Raw genomic sequence first — 14,508 nt, 5'->3', positions numbered from 1 at the left:
GTATAACAAAATTGACTCAAAAAAAGTCCTTCAGAGTCCTTTTTGTCTCTTTCTATATACTGAGGTATAGATTATAAATCTATGCCACTGTGATCTGTGCAAAGTTCCGAGCCGCAATAAAGTTTGAATAGCATTATAACTGGCTATATAGTACTGGGAATTAATTTACAACTGTCTACCCAAATATAACATCTTTCGGATATTGTGCCTTACTATATTAAATACGGCAAGTATCTTACCACATATCATGAATTTAGTCCTACGAACTATTTTTAGTACAGTCGCTAAAAAAATAATAAATATCAATCTTATTTTCATATTATAACTGCAAACAACTGTACATGCTAGTTAATATTGTTATATTTTTTTAGCGACGACACATAAACTTGGATAATTTTCTATTTCCTGTTATTTTATAGTCTGTATAAATGTAGATATATAAAGCAGTTTATGTATATGTAAGAGTACTTATGTATTTTATGTAGATTACCAAAATTTGATTTGATTTTCTAAACGTGACCCCTACCATTTTCACATCTCACGATCGAATTAAATTTCGAGTTTATTCACGGTATTCGATATTTCAGACAGTTCCTAATTAATTCACTACTATCCATATTATTTGATTGCTTTTTACATTATTATTAATGAAAATTATTTTAATAATACCTTAAATTTCTCTCTCTATTCTCGATAACTATTTTTATTTTATAATTTACGATCGTTCAAAAACTCATTTTAAAATATAAAAGTACATTTTATTGTAAGTTGATTATCCGTATTTTAAATACAATATTTTTGGATAGCCTCATTTTAAAGTTATGCGAAATATTTTGAATTTTATAAATAAACTTGCAGAGTTGACAACTAATGTTTCCAATGAATCTATAGAAAATTATAAAACAATTAAAATTGCAACATTTTATTGATAACAAATGTGTTTGTATATATTAAAGCGATTCACAAGAAAGCTATATCTTAGCACAATAGCTATGTACAGCTGCATAAAAGTATATACATTTACAGCTTTACAAATAAACGCATAATAAAGTTAAAATTAGCAATAAACTAAGTATAAGCAAATATTAGTACAAATTGCCTATACTCAGTTTATTCCTAAATTTAACTTTATACCGCGTTTATTTGTAAGGTTGTATAGCTTCAAAAACTTGTATACAACATTAATTTCAAAATTGTATTTAATTATTCATTTATATACTTCCGATAATGAATATTAAAAAAACCGAAGTATACAAGCGTCTAAAGTTTCAATGTATACAAATGTATACAGCCGACTGGTTTACTGCGACACTTGTATTACGTCATACCAATGAGAGAAAGGGACGACAATATACGAGTGCGAGCAGTACGGGGCGGGGGCGAGGGCGAGGGCAGTGTCGCGTCATCACTACAGTATCACCAGTGTCCGTCAGATGGCGCTGTGAGAACTCACTCACTACTCACTCTCGGATCATTTCACTTGGTTCTTGACGTGCTGTAAGAACTCGTAGTAGGAGAATGCGGACTCCACGCGGTCGTCCACCAGCCGCTCTGTGAATATCTGCCGCATTGGTGATGTATCCCTGGAATTAAATATTCAGTTTGTATTATTATTTAAATTAAAGTAATCTGAGGTAAATTTGGCAAATGTTTGTTAATCTACCACGTACTAACATCCATATGCAATAATATAAATACATCTGTACGTAGATTACTACCTTAGAAGGTAAAATTTATTGTCAAGGACATTAATTCCTGACCCATATTCCAAATTTCATTTAATATTGCAATAATGCCGACATTCTTTAAATTTGTTATAGCATCTAGAGCTAAAGTGCTCTTAACGGTCACTTTGCTCTTACTATATTCAATTCTATATGGGTAACTAGCAGTTGCCCGTGACCCCGTATACGCAGAATTATCAAATATATAAATCAAAGTCGGTCTACCAGGGGCGGAGATATGCCGTAACACACATAAAAAAACATACAGACGAACGACAAATTGAGTACCTCCTTTTTTTGGGAAGTCGGTCAAAAAAGTAAGCACTATGTAAATAAATATGAGCCTATGTTTACCATCTGTGACAAATTTCATCGATATCGGTTTACCAGTCCTGGAAATACCTTCTTACATCCACCAATACATCTAAACTGTTCGTATCTATAGTGTTAGTATTATTGTGTGTTTACCTGAGTATGTGTACGCCGGAGGGGTAGGGCCGGTCATCATTCAGTTTGTCAATGAAGGCGTGCAGCAGCCTGCTGGCGGGCGTGTCCAGCCGCGGCAGGCTGCGCGCCTCCTCCGGCAGCTGCGCGTGCGCGCTCACGCCGAACGCCTCCGAGAGGAACGCGGGGCTCACGTTGCAGCACACGTATATCATTAGTGTGCTCCCGTCGTCTAGCAGGTACGCGCCGTCAGAGTTTATACTGAAATAATGTACATCACGACGAATAAGGCATGTTATTAATGTATCTTAATTGTAACAACATCTAGCTAAATTTAATCTTTTTTTTTATAACAGTGCCATCTTGCTAAATTTTAATTTTGTAACAACGCCATCTATCGGAATTGAATCATTTTATAACAACGCCATCTAGTTACACATCTGTAAACTAGTTTGAACTCACCGTTCCGCCGTAAGTTGCAGCCGGGGAGGATCAGGCGCATCGTCCTCCTCCTCGTCGTGTTCCTGGTCGCGATCCTGTTGATCGTTCTGATCTTGCTGGTCGTTTTGGTCGTTTCGCATGTGCAGATGCAGGTCGTGCACTGCGTACAGGTCGGGGTAGACCGCTCGCAGCAGCTGCCCCAGCGGCAACGTCTTCATGTCGCACATGTCCGCCACACGCTCGTCCAGACGTGTCGATGTGCCGGTACGGAACGCTTTCTACAGCACATACATGCAATCAATTATCCAATAAAAATAACATTAAAATGCTCATAGATTTGTTTAATTGAGGTGGGTAGATTTTATAAGGTTTCGATGTCGACTACTGTTTGTATAAGCTGTCAAATGATTCTTAACTCTATGATTATGTTAGTTAAAGTAAGTACACGCATATGCAATCTCTCCGAAATTTATGCCATAAACACGACAACCTACAATACAACATCCCAACATGGTCCTCCGAGCCGCATATAAACAAACGACTTACGGACGGCGTACAGCGTCAATTGACAGCGTGATCAAGAATGACTGTCAGATGCGTCAGTATTTACCCGCTTGAGTAGCGCGAGCAGGTAGAGCGGCAGCAGGCGCAGCGAGGCGGGCGCGTGCAGCGCGCTGGAGGCGGCGCCGGCGGGCAGGTTGCGCGCCAGCCGGTGCGCCGACAGCGCGTCCACCGCCACGTTCATCAGCGCCTCGCGCGCCTCGGACATTGACGCGGACGCGCAACGGTCCACAGCTATTAAACACAAAATTACATACTGATAAGAAAACCGATACAATTCCGGTGTAGCGACGCAAGACTGATAGGAAGATTGACGTTTACGTCCCTTCCCTATGGTATCTTATCAATACAGAAGGCCACCATTCCTGTTTGTAATCCGTAAACTTAGTATTATTTTTACAATTACATCGTCCAAAGGAAAGTAATTTGAATAGGTAAATTAATGACTAGTTATTGCTCGCGACTTAACATGTGCGGAATAAATAAAAAGCTTAGTATGTAGCCTATATGTTCTACATCTATACCAATTTTGATCTAGATTAGTTACGTTTTTTCGAAAATAACATCAATTCATACATAGAATAATAGTAAGATTCGATTTAATTGATTTCGGTAGTATTTAAGTCATATATTTGCCATGTTATTTGTGTGGATATAAAATAGAAAAAGCCAAATTACCCATTTTGCTGAGCAGTCCAATGATGCACTGCTGGTCTGCGGAGTGCAGCACGTCCGTCAGGTTGGTGGCGATGGGCAGCGCCAGCGTGTGCACGCGGATACGACGCTCGCCTGGAAAATAACATCATAATATTATTGTTAAGGTAAATTTCAGCGAAACAGATGTTTTTATACGTAATAAATCATATTTTAATCAGTAAAAAATACTAAGGTTCCTACAAGGCCCAGAAACACGTGGAAAAAACTTAAAAACTAAACATATTTCTTTAATTAAAACTTTCTTTGCAATAAGTTTTTCTACTAAACCCTCTCCCCTCTTCAATGATCATCAACCAGCCCCCCCTAGATCATTTAGAATTAGTCTAAATTTTCTTAAAAGCCTTCCTAAACTGAATCTATTTTCGCTTCTATATTTTTTTATCTCATTCATGACCAAATTTATATGAACGAATCTTATCATTATCTACTAGCATACACTCGCGACTCCGTCCATACAGAATTTAAAAAAAACTAAATAGCATATATTCCTTTAGACTATCCTCTACGTCTATGCCCAATTTCACCGAGATCTGTTCACCATTTTACATTACAAACTCTAACAAACATCTATCTAAACTGTCGCATTTGTCAAATAGAACAATCAAACAACCAGTGGAAGCGTACCTTTACTGCTAGTGTAAAGCAGCGCGGCCTGGAAGCAGACGTGCTGTAAGTCGGAGACTGACTCCTCTATAGTGAGCTGCATGCCGAAGCCCGCGTCCGGCGACACGTTGGGCAACGACAGCAGGTCCGTCGACCGCACGAAGAAGTTGCCGTGGAACGTGTGGATAGCTATACCCCTGGTAATTAACATTACACATTACACATTACACATTACCCACCAACTCGCATATAGTTTTAATTTCTGTTATTGTAAGATTTATTGTGTTCGCGAGGGCCTGGTGGTCCATTACACAAAGGCGCCAACCTGGTTCAGATACCAGTCCACAGCCCAAGGGGAAAATTAATAAAACTATTTTATTTTCATATCCCTGACAATACACATTTTATACAAATAAAGACAAATTAAATAATATTTGTATATACTACGCTAATTAAAAATATTTAAAAGCTGTCTATAAGACGAAAACATATACTAAATTGATAAAATATAAGAAAAAAAAGTAAAATCTATCTTTCTGTATAGTGAATACATACTTGGTGCAGCGTACTCGCATCACAGCCTCGAAGCCGATCTTCCGTGTGAGGTAGCGCGCGAGCATGCGCGCGAGCATGTCCGCCTGCCAGGCGCGCGCGCCGCGGAACAGCGGGATGTGGTACACCGTGCCCGCGCTGAACTTGCTCATACCGCCTGCACAAATAAAACAATTACAAGTTAAACAAGGGTAACGTTTAATTAAGTGCCACTAATCTAATTGTTAAAGTTACGGAATTCCGATCACGTGGACTAGGGTTCGAATCCCGCCATTCGACTATTGTCGTAAACCATTCCTAGCACAAGCCTAGAGCTTAGTTAAAAGAAACATCAGTGAATTATCAAAAATCTAATATTTTAATAAAAAGATAACAGATACTATTTCTTCAACAGTGAGTCCACATTCGCTCGTTTTTATAGCGCGCGATTGCGCAGCTTGCGGAAAGAAAGACAGACAAAAAAATTTAATGCGACCATTATTAACAAAAAATACATAATCTTTGCGAAATCTGATTTTTTCAATACTAAATACAGACACTCCAATTTTATTAATATGTAGATGAATTCAGCTAAGTGTATAGTGTTCAATGTACAATGCTCAGTATTCACTGTACAATGTCCAGTGTGTAGTGTCCAGTGTATAATATTCAGTATTCAGTGTACAGTGTATACTGTTCAGTGTTCCGCGTACAGTGTTCAGTGTTCAGTACTGACTGAGCGTGGCGAGGTCGCAGTACTGTGAGCTGAGCAGGAACAGGTCGACGGCGACCTGCGCGCCGCTGCAGTCCAGCGCCAGTCGCTTGTAGAAGTCGCTCGCTGGGTTCAAGTGAGCTACTTCTTTTGATGAACGACTGTTCGGGTCTTCCCTGAAATTAATAACCACTATGTTATGTACAATCGGGGAATTTGGTTGTATTTCTTAAAAGCTACAGTTGCTTGAATTTAAATGTATGTAACTTGTACGAGGCTTTTTATTATTATCTCGTAGTTTTCGCAACTCCGTCTTACGTCTAATTGTATAAGAAATAAGCCCTTTCTTGTTTTGTCTAATTTCAAGTAACAAGGAAATTATACGGTAAGTAGAAAACCGCAAAGTTTCGCGACTGTACAATTTAACACTGACAGAATAAGAACAGCAAGTTTTTTTAGCTTCACCATTGCCGTCAACACATGATAACTTATTAATAGCAGAAAAATATTAAATTTACCTTGATTGTAACGCTCCAGGTCCAATGTTAGGCAAACATGTTTGGAACACAGTTATGCGTCCTCCGGTCGGTGCCTGAAATAGTAAAAAAAAACACGATGTAGCGCGACAACATATAACATCCTTACGTCGTTCAGCGACGTTAAATTTCAAGGTAAAATTGGTGTGGTAAAATAAACAAGATAGCAGAATACGTAATTTCAACTCTCTCTTTGTAGTAACAAAAATATAAATTTATAAATAATTGTGTTTTTCCTCGCTATAGCGAATAATAATGAAATTTATTACTTCCCATACAAAAGTGCAACTTCCCCTTTTATATCGTCGTATGGCGACGCCTATGTCTTATGGCGACGCCCATATCGTCGCATGGCAATTACCAAAACGTTGTATGGCCACGCCCATATCTTCGTAAAGCGACGCCCATGTCGTATGGCGACGCCCAAATGGTCGTATACTTGCCATAAGTTTGTATGCGGCCTGCAGCGCGGCGCCGAGCGCGCAGCCGGGCACGCCGGGGACGGAGTACCTGCGCGGCAGCACGCTCAGCAGCTCGCACACCGTGTCGCGGCACTCGCCCAGGTTCACCAGCAGCGACTCCGGCGACGGCAGGAACACGTCTGCGTACGTACACCACTTATACTACTTCGGCTACCACACGAAAACCTCACAATAATCCCTAGTACCATTTCTAATGGTATTCCTAGGCAATACACCGAATAAAAAAAATGCAGAGTTATGTATAAGCAATGTCAAACAAATTTAACGCTTCCCGCGTTCAGGGATAGATAAATAGACCCCCGTAACAAATATATTGTGTTCTGAAGTGAATCAGGTTCGAAACCTCCAAGATATTTGAAACAAGTACAGTAAAGTACACAAATATATTTGAAACAGAGAAGGATAAACAGAAAGGGTATAGGTATGTTGATTAAAAATAGGTAATACATCTGGAAATGCGAAGCGGTCACTGCGCTATTACACTTATTGTATACACCTTACCATTAGAACACAGGCTAATAGTTAACTTAGCAGTTAGTAATAAATAATAACAATGTCAGTTATTGTGGTATTTACCATCAATGTCGATAACAGTGAGCTCCTTAGGCCTGGCAAGTCCGTCCGCCATCAGGTAATAATGCACGTGCGCGTCGTAGCAAATAAAGCCGACCTGCGTGCGCGCATCTCCGGGCAGCTCGTCCAGCTTCTCCCTTAGAGTGTCGCATACCACCTGAAAACACAGACAAGAAACATTTAACATAATGCCATATAGATATTAATATCCAAATGTATTTTTATTTAGGTGAACAAAAAAAAAAGAGTAAAATAATACACTTTTGTTTTAATTTTTTTATAGTAAAAAGTTACAAATTATCGAGTGGCTAGAATACGCTAATAGCAAAGCAACCGATCATAGACATCATAGTAAGAGAATATTTCCCCTGGCTATATATCCCATTTTCTGACAAATAAATTTTACCGTCCCATTCAATAAGGGTGGTTAGGGAAAGAGGACTAAAATTAGACCTCCTGTACATTTAACAATACGCGGAATTGCTTCCATTTAAAGTCTATTCTTTGTAGTATTGCATCAAGTTGGTCCATTCATGGAAAGGTCTACCGTGAATGTCATTCACAAAACAAACCTCTTCCACTGGCATCATTCAACTGAATGATTGAATGATTACCTGTAGATAACCGGATTCTCGTGCGATCTGCGAGACATCAAACAGAAAGAGGTAGACAGCGGGCTGCGGGGGACGCAGCATGTACTCGCCGGGCGCTATGAACTCTATGGTTGCGGATTTGATCTCTGGTCTGCGCGTCGGCTCGCCGTACGACTTACTCACTGGGTCGTATTGAAACTCTTCGGGCACTAAGAATATAATTAATTGTATTTAAAAACTACATGTTTTATTCATATTTATGTACTTTAACACTAGCTTTGGACTGCGACTCCGTCAGCGTGATATTAAAAAAATGCAAATGAGATGCTATCCTCTACGTCTATGCCAAATTTCATCGAAATCCGTTCAGCCGTTTAGGCTACAAACTCTAACAAACATTATAATATTAGTAAGAAAGTAAGAAGTAGGATTTTGTATGTATTAAAATAAACCAAAAACTACTAGGCCTATTTGAAACATTGTTTCACCATTAAAAAACTACGTTATCAGTAACATATATTTATATTTTGACATGTTTTTAACGTGGACGAAGTCTTGAGAAATAGCTTAAATACATTTCAAATCCAGTTATGGGCTCATAAGCTAAAAATAAAATGCAAATGACTGAAGAAAAGGTAAAGATTGGGTCAGATATACCTGTGCTTATCAAACTGGTTCAGTTTAAAGTAATACATTATAATGTTTTTAAATACAAGAGACTAAAATAAAGTATTTCACATATAGACATATTGAATACATCTTAATATTTATTTCATCCATATGTTATTTAAGGTAAATCTGAATATATGAAATTATTTTATGAACATCAAACTAATTATTAACCAGAGTACAAAGTTCCTTGTAATCAACTGACTCGTCTTAACCAACACAAAGGTCGATTTCATAAGATATTCGAACTTACGGTGATTCATAACATAGTATTTTAATAATTATCCTTAAAATGTCTTAACAGTTTTGACTACAGAACTTACAATTGAAAGATATATGAAAAAACAATTTCCTTTTCCACTAGTACGACTCGCTTTTTCGAGGTTTATATGTCTATAATGTCACAGTGAAAATTGGGTTTAATTTTTTTTATAAAGCATCACTCACAGTCATTAACACGGTAGCAGAGGTTGCATTTCCAGCGCTTAGCGTCCACAAAGTAGACGAAAGGGTTAATATAGGTGCGGCAAGCGCGGCACCGCACTATCGTACTGCACTGGATTACTGGCAGGTTCTGTAAATGATAGACAACCATTAATATTGTGAAAAAAAAACATTGAAATAATTTTCATAATGTTGGTAGCAGTTTCCGTAGCGCATTGTGGGGTCACGCTTGCGTTCTGATTCACGTAACCCCACATTAGCGTTGCGGTCGACCACCGTAGGAGTTTTAGTCGATGCCAGCTCGACATAACTTTACCACTAATAAGATAAGTATGCGTAAAGAATTTTCCCATGTTATAAAGACTAAAACGTCGCCAGGTGATCTAGACCTAGTCTGGGTGGGCAGCTATACGATCTTATTTGTAAAGATTTAACAGCCATCAAAAAGGAGGAGTCTAATTCGATAGGTATTTTTTTGTGTAGTGTATTGGTTATATTTATTTTACTCTAGAAAAACTTAACCTTATCCTCTATTTCTTTAAGGAGTCGACCACTAACAGTCTCTTTTAGGAAGTATGTAGTAATAAAAATATTGAAAATCTATTTTTAAAATATAAAAATAACTTACATTAAGATCCTTAAATGGGTGAATAAGAATACCCAAAGGTAGTCTACACTTTTGTAGCAACGAATTAGTGTCCGGTATTCGGTTTACTGTACATCGAAAGATACTGTAAACAAAAATATTATTACATCATTTGAAATATTATATGAAGACATACAATAACAATAATTACTTTCATCTCATTATTTATAATTGAATGACAAATTTAATTTGATCCCTTCCCTGCCTCGCAATACTTGATTCTAAAAACCAAGTTTAAATGGTTACTGTACTATGTTCAAAAAACATTAATATTGTGTCTGTTATTCTTATTAGATTTATTATAATACTTAAACTTTTTTGTAGACTATACAAGTAATGTCATAGGATAAGATATGTTACTTTGGATAAATAATGTGTCACTTGAACCACAGCTCTTATGTGAATAAGTTTGCTGTAAATACATTGCTGCATTTAGAGTTGGAGGGTTATGTTAGTACAATTAGAGTATTGGAAGAATACATAAATAAAGATTTATCAATTCAAATTATTTTAATTAAAACCTAGTATAGTATAAAAACATTTTTTCACATGTTATAGAGAACCTCCTGATTAAAAAGGATGACCTAGATTTTATATTTACGATGCATAAATAAATGTACATCTAAATTTAATATTAATATATCTAACATTTATGATGTGAAATGTTTAAATTTGTTGTGGGAATGGACTCTGCTTACGGTAACACATAAATCTACATAATGCTAATTTATGTACATTAGCCAGTCTAAGAATTATCAATACATGGGAAATACAATACAGTTTTGTTGGGTATTTTTTAATCTGTAACTGTGATAAATTAGACATGGTTATTATGTATTGTTTTTATTGTATTTTATAAGCCTATGGTAAAATATTGTATGAATGTTTCACATACTTTCTTATTTATTTTTCTAATTATAACAAAATGTTTTTATTATCAATTAATAGGTCTTTTAATCTTAAAAGCCAATTAAAAGATTAGATCTATATTAAGTTAAAAAGAAACGTAAACATTGTTAAAGTAAATTTGTTAATTATTTAAAAAAAAAGCAGCTCATTAAAAGACTACTTTAATAGGTTTTAATTAGGTAGTTAAGATAAAAGGACATTTCAATGATTTGTACACAACAATTATCACAGTTTATGCTTACTTAAATTTACGCAGACAAACTACTTTTAATGCCACGTAATTTTTTTAGAAAGTGACATTGATACGCGCCTAGATTGTCATATTTGAAGGTGAATCGTACAACTCAGCTATCGCTATAGGTTTCATTTAATTTATAGTTTTTTTATTTGTTTTAATATCCCACTTAATCTTTATTCATATTATAAAGAGGACAGTTTAAACTACTAAAGAGATAAACCTACTGGGCCGATTTCGAAAAAATCTTTCACCATTAAAAAACTATGTTATCAGTGAGTAACATAGGCTACATCTTTTAATATTTTCTTATTCCATGTGGGCAAAGTCGCGAGGAACAGCTTGTTGTTAAATAATACATAAAGTCTTTTAGCGGGGATTAAGTTTATTAATAAAGATTTCGGAATTCTGAGCGAAGCAGTTAGTAATACTTTAAATTGTTTTAAAAATATTTCTGAGTTTTTCTCAACTTTTGTAATTCTTATGGATTATAGTAAAATCTATCATATTAAGCAATTCAACAGATAGTGACTATCATAAATCTCCGAGATAAAATGGCACTTGACTTATATAGTAAATAATGTTATCAATTAATATACAACATGCTAGATAACAAAAAGCTGGACTTATGTGACACATCATCAACTTGCCCTTATCCCTTATGGAGGGTTGGCACATTCCATACATCTCTATCAGCCGTTATATCTGAATCTACTCCTTTCTTAAGCATATCCTCTTACACTCAATCCATGATACATGTGATACAGAATATTGAACTCCATAACAATCAATAAATACATTAGATATTATATAATGAATGAACTTTGTTATTGTGTTATAGGAATATTGTATAATTTTTCTAAAAATAATGTTTGGGATAAAGACGGGACTCTACTTTAAAAATACCTTATTTAATATTAATTTAGATTGCTAATAACTTTTGGTAGATTTACTTTATTGAAATAATACTAACAATATTTCAATAATTAAATGCATTATTGTGGAACATGATTCTCTACTTAATAAAACATATTATTCAAATGATGAAATTTAAATAACACTTATGAAATAATTTTGAAATTCAAATATGTAAAGATTTATTACAATGGATTGCTAGCATTTAATTCACAAATCTAAGTCACAACAATGAAAATAATTGTAAACAAGTGATAGAAATATCTTGTGAAATGTCCTTGCAAATAACAAAGCATACAATGATACTAACTCCTAGCCAATTCCACATATCTGTACTAATCCATTGTATGTCAATATCTTGAAATTAAAAACTATAATACCAGGACTTAAAAATATAACCAGATTTCTCCTGCACCTCCATCCATAAAGAATTAAAAAAAAAACAATAGTAAGTAGCTTAAGTGTTCTGACACACTATGCTCCACATCTATGGCAAATTTCATCATGATTTCAAATAAACATCAATCCATCCATCTTAAACTTTCACATTTATAACATTAAGATTGTAACGAAATAACATAAAAAAGCAATTAGTATAATACAATATTTGGCATACTAATTAACTTTATCTACATTCCATGGCAAATAACTATTTAGAAACAATAAGTACTTACTCAGGACTGCAATTTGGTGCATCCGCAAACTGGTGGCCGAGCCTTATCTCTGGAGGATCCTCAGGGTACTCAGGCAGTATATGTCGGCATTGAAGTAAATCCATCATCTGATGACCCCATAACTGATCAAAACCCTGCTTCGTCACACTCAACTGGCCCATTTGCTGTGTCATAGCTTGAGCAGTATATGGCGTCTGATACTGCTTGCCCACAGGCTGTGGGGGCAGCAGAGGTTGCTGGCTAGACCCACTTGGAGGCATTTGTGGGTATCTGTTCTGTATGTTCGATTTAGGTGGCCCCGGTAAATGTCCAGTAGGCGGGCCAGCATTAGGATTTTGACTCATTTGATTTACACTAGGCTGTGGTGGCAACGGTCCCATTGGTAAGCTCGCAGGACCACTGTACATTTGTGGTCTTGGTCCAGGTGCACCCATTGATACATTTGGCCCTACTAATCCATTGTTATGTTGAGTGGAATATTGTTGATTACCAATTTGTGGCCCCATAGGAGGCTTCATCAACCCACTTATTGGGGGTAGAGAAGTTGGCCCAGATGCAATACCAGTGTTAGGCCTTATTTGGCCAGGCATGGGACCAATTGGGCCATTTACTCCTGTTGGTCTTGGATGCCCTATTTGACCAATTTGCCCAGTGGAGATGGGAGGTCGAGTCATGGGCGGACCTGATATTGAAGGACTATTTTGTAAAGGGCCTGAATATGAAGTACTAGGTTGACTAGTCAATGGGCCAGGCGGTACTGATGCAGGAGGGTAATAAGCTGGTGGCACAGATTGATTCATTGGCCCTAGTAAGTTCGTAGAATTAACAGGTGGCTTGTTAATAACAGGACTGTAGGAAGTTGATGGTGGTGAAGTTATAGTTGTATGTTGCATTGTTGGTTGGTTTATTTGTGGTGGTAGTGAGGGTGGACCATTCATAAGTGGTTGATTGAATTGACTAGATGGAATAAGAGGTGGAGTATTATGATTTATTTGATGCTGTTCTTGGTATTTAGGATGGTAAGGCAAAGTATTAGAATTGGGATTAGCTGAAGATGAAGGAATGTTTTGAAACATGTTTTGATTTGAACTTCCTATAATAGGTTTGATTGGTGGTCTCAATGGTGATGAATTGAAGGCAGGAGATGGCTGAGGCATAATTCCCGACTGATTGAAGGCAGGCGAACTACTTGCACTTTGATTATAGTGATTGAATTTGCTCTGGTTAGTCGGGCTAATGAATCCAGGCACAGGACTGTTTGAGTTAGCGTCTTGCTTTAATATTGATGGTTGTGACGTTGGATTATATTGGTTGGCATATTGTGGCCCGGGCTGCGCATTTGTCTGTGGCACTCCCGAGATATTGTTGTACGGACTTGGTTGAAAGTTTGACATATTTGTCAATCTGAAAACGATATAAAAGCCTTTGTTCAACTATATCATGAAACATTGAATGCAATGTGTTTGCTTTATGTTTATTTTATGATAAAATAGTTCTTATCGACAAGGATTTTTAATTAATGCTAATTCACTGAAGATGACAGAAGGACATAACTTTAAAGTGACTTACCGCAGTCCAGGGGAAGCTACAACACGGGAAATTTATTTTACACTTTTTGTAATGCTATAACATTCTCACATATTATCCCGCAAGGTGGAATTAACGTATTAAAATAACACAGTGAAGAAAAATACGACCCTGACTTACGTGGCCGAGCGATTAAAAGCGCCCTCTACCGGAATAAATAATTGATATTTGACTTGACATGTCAAAACTGTTTCGTTTACAAAGACAACTAACAATAAAATGTCATCGTTTTTTTAAGTTTTTCACTGTTCGTTTTTATTTAATTTTAATAAACAAAAATGACTGACACAAATAGTAAAGTGTTCTATACGCATCAGATGATTTATATTATATTCAATTAAATGATTCGTTTTCCGAATAACTCGAATCGATTTAACGCTGAAATACTTATCTTAACTTCAGGTAAATTTTATATCCTCTTTGGTAAATGGTCGCAATGTAACTTTTCTGCGATCTACGACTTACAATTCGCTACATCATTTCAACGCCGCTTTTAATCGCTAATAATAGTT

The 14,508-nt window shown here is 36.4% G+C and overlaps 1 protein-coding gene across 2 annotated transcripts; it reads right to left on the bottom strand.

Moving 5' to 3' along the window:
- Nucleotides 1-906: 906 nt before the first annotated feature.
- LOC106100157 (protein transport protein Sec24A) lies at nucleotides 907-14,157 on the bottom strand. 2 transcript variants are annotated; one of them, XM_013278909.1, is made up of 16 exons: nucleotides 13,979-14,157; nucleotides 12,410-13,820; nucleotides 9,659-9,761; nucleotides 9,034-9,160; nucleotides 7,939-8,126; nucleotides 7,328-7,481; nucleotides 6,713-6,870; nucleotides 6,252-6,325; nucleotides 5,758-5,909; nucleotides 5,046-5,199; nucleotides 4,512-4,687; nucleotides 3,849-3,959; nucleotides 3,220-3,404; nucleotides 2,631-2,887; nucleotides 2,193-2,429; nucleotides 907-1,583 (listed from the first exon to the last, which is right to left on the bottom strand). In XM_013278909.1, exons 2-16 carry the CDS (start codon nucleotides 13,801-13,803, stop codon nucleotides 1,472-1,474), a joined length of 3,582 nt encoding a protein of 1,193 aa, XP_013134363.1. In that variant the 5' UTR covers nucleotides 13,804-13,820; nucleotides 13,979-14,157; the 3' UTR covers nucleotides 907-1,471. The 2 variants fall into 2 exon arrangements, with proteins under 2 accessions (XP_013134363.1, XP_013134362.1); XM_013278908.1 differs by having other exon boundaries at nucleotides 12,410-13,813.
- Between the last annotated feature and the right edge of the window lie 351 nt (nucleotides 14,158-14,508).

The sequence above is a fragment of the Papilio polytes genome, unplaced genomic scaffold (genome assembly GCF_000836215.1).
Source record: "Papilio polytes unplaced genomic scaffold, Ppol_1.0 DF824069.1, whole genome shotgun sequence".
Classification (NCBI taxonomy): Eukaryota; Metazoa; Arthropoda; class Insecta; order Lepidoptera; family Papilionidae; genus Papilio; species Papilio polytes.
This window is presented reverse-complemented; position numbering and strand designations above follow the sequence as displayed.

Bases quoted from the DNA above. Each gene is read 5' to 3' on its own strand.
- LOC106100157 (XM_013278909.1), bottom strand. From the start codon at position 13,803: ATGTCAAACTTTCAACCAAGTCCGTACAACAATATCTCGGGAGTGCCA. The intron at 5,910-6,251 runs GTAAATTTAATA...TATTAATTTCAG, and splicing joins CCTGGAGCGTTACAATCAAG to GGAAGACCCGAACAGTCGTT. The intron at 3,405-3,848 runs GTAATTTGGCTT...TGTGTTTAATAG, and splicing joins TGGACTGCTCAGCAAAATGG to CTGTGGACCGTTGCGCGTCC.